General features: G+C 52.3%; 1 protein-coding gene across 1 annotated transcript in view; it reads right to left on the bottom strand.

Moving 5' to 3' along the window:
* The window catches only part of CDO1 (cysteine dioxygenase type 1), a 12,557-nt gene extending 11,601 nt beyond the window's left edge, over positions 1-956 (bottom strand). The window contains exon 1 of the mRNA XM_027099792.1: positions 357-956. Within this exon, the coding sequence (XP_026955593.1) occupies positions 357-526 (170 nt within the window). The 5' untranslated portion in view covers positions 527-956. The remainder of the gene's footprint in view (positions 1-356) is intronic.
* Between the last annotated feature and the right edge of the window lie 1,240 nt (positions 957-2,196).

The following is a 2,196-nucleotide window of genomic DNA, read 5'->3' as shown; positions in this document are numbered from 1 at the left end:
GCGGGTGGCAGAAGGAGTGGCCGTTCGGAAGCCGAGGGATTGATCAACAAGAAAAGAACAGAAAACTTGCACCGCTCGGTGGCCTCCCCTCTGGGAGCCTGACGCAGTCTCCTGCCAGTGGGACACGCCTTCGGCCCAAAGCACCGAACGCCCGCCCCGGTGTTCGCGGGCGAGGAGGCGCGGCGCTGGGGTGCGGGAGACGGCCGGGAGCACTGGGAGGGTGGGCGCTGCAGGCGCCGGGCGGCCCGCGCTCTCCGGGAGTCAAGACCCGCTCCCCACAAGCCCGCGCCGGCGCCCGCTCGGACTCAAGGGTCGGCGCCGGAGAGTCTCGGCGATCAGGGCGAAAGCACGCTCACCTGTACTGGTCGAACTTGGCGTACACTGCCCACTCGGCGGGGCTGCTCTCGTAGGCTTCCAAGACGGCCTGCACCTCCTCCACATTGACCTCCTCGCCGGCGAAGAGCTGGTGCAGGATGCGGATCAGATCGGCCAGGGTGCGTGGCTTTAGCACCTCGGTCCGCTCCATCCCTTGCGGACTGGCGGCGCGCGTCTCGCTGCTGGGCTGCGACGGAGGAGCTGAGTGAGCCGAGGAGCCGGGGGTGAGAGTTCCTAGCTGCTAGCCAGACAGTTACACACAGCCACGAAGCCCCCAAATGCACGAGTGCCACAGCGTAAAGAAACCCCCGCCAAGATACCCACCGTGGCGGATCAGAGTACGGGCCGCGCACACAAATCTGGACCAAACCTGCTAGGTTCAGCCTCCCCGGGCCCTTTTTAAGCTCTCGGAGTCACTGGGAATGTACCAACGTCCCTCGGAGGGTGGGGAGAAGCGGGGAGCGACCTGAGAAGGGTGGCGGAGGCGGCGAGAGCGTGCGGGAAAGGCCCACGCACACGGCCCCGGCTCCTTCGGCACCCCGGTCCTAGCGGAACCCTTCTCTCCCGGGTCCCGGTGCTCGCGGTGGGCTGCGCGCAATCTCTCCCCCACCGTAACGTACCGTCTTTCGGCCGCCCATCCCAACCCCTCTTCCCCCCTCCCCCGCTCCCTGAGGCTCCTCTGTGCTGCCTCGGTTTGCGACGCTAGGACGTCGACAGAAGGGGTCTGGAGAAGGGGCGCAGTACGCTGAGGAAGGACACGGACGCTTCCTTCCAAATGGAGCCGAGGGATTGATTTTGAACAGTTTACAAAGGCTGAGTATGGAGTCCACTCCCAAGGTGGAGCGCTTCTGTTCTGTCGATTGAAACCATCGATAATATGCTCCCAGGCTAGGTGAAAATAAGTCAAAGTCTTCTTTTAAAAAAATTTAAATGTGCTGTGCTTAAACTACAGCTTGACAAGGGAGGCTGGGGTCTAGAGCAACACTGGTGAAACAATAGAAGGCCGGGTATCCCTCTTTGATTTTTAAAATCAAACATTTCCTTTAAAATATTGATAATATATCCAGGGCAAAGACCTGATGTGTCAAGTAATGGGTCAAAGAAATGCTGATTTTTTTTTTGATTCCTAATACAGTAATTTAAAGGGTTCTAATCAGATTATTTAAATCCTTCAATTCTAGGCTTGTGCCTGAAGTAGCCTACCGGTAATACACACAAGAAAATGCATTTCTATGTTGTGCATAGCACGTAGCAGCTTTGAGATTAACACAAGTTAAGTATGAATGAAAATAAGGAAAAAGTGAAGGACAGAAGAAATGCCAGTAGAGATTCCTTCTTTCTCACTATAGTTGGATTCAGGGTTATTAAAGGTCTAGACTTCTGGAAGACTGGTCTGTTTCTCCCAGACTTTGCTCCAAGGTATTTTTATGTATATACATATGTATGTATATGTGTATATACTGTATATATTTAAGTTTACTAGTGCCACCTGCAGTCTTAAACGTCCCTGATTAAACTGATTACACTAAAGCTATTCTAACAATGTTGTTAGGAGGTAAACGTAACACCTCAATCATCATTGTTCCAAAAGGGCTACTACAGGTACAAAGCACTCCAGAGGCCTACCTTTTGTGATGTAGAGGTGGTTAATTAAAGAATTATGGGACAGAGTAACTCGTACCCTTTTCATCATTTACTCATAATTTCTTTATTCTCGTCAGTGTTTTCTATTGAGTCTCTTAATTACTTCATTTCAGCTATTTTAATCCACAAATATTGGGAATGAACAACAAAAATCGAACACAAACTTTTCTGCATTTC

This window comes from Aethalodelphis obliquidens, unplaced genomic scaffold (genome assembly GCF_003676395.1).
Source record: "Aethalodelphis obliquidens isolate GAN/ISIS:26980383/991018 unplaced genomic scaffold, ASM367639v1 scaffold4, whole genome shotgun sequence".
In the NCBI taxonomy this organism is placed as follows: Eukaryota; Metazoa; Chordata; class Mammalia; order Artiodactyla; family Delphinidae; genus Aethalodelphis; species Aethalodelphis obliquidens.
This window is presented reverse-complemented; position numbering and strand designations above follow the sequence as displayed.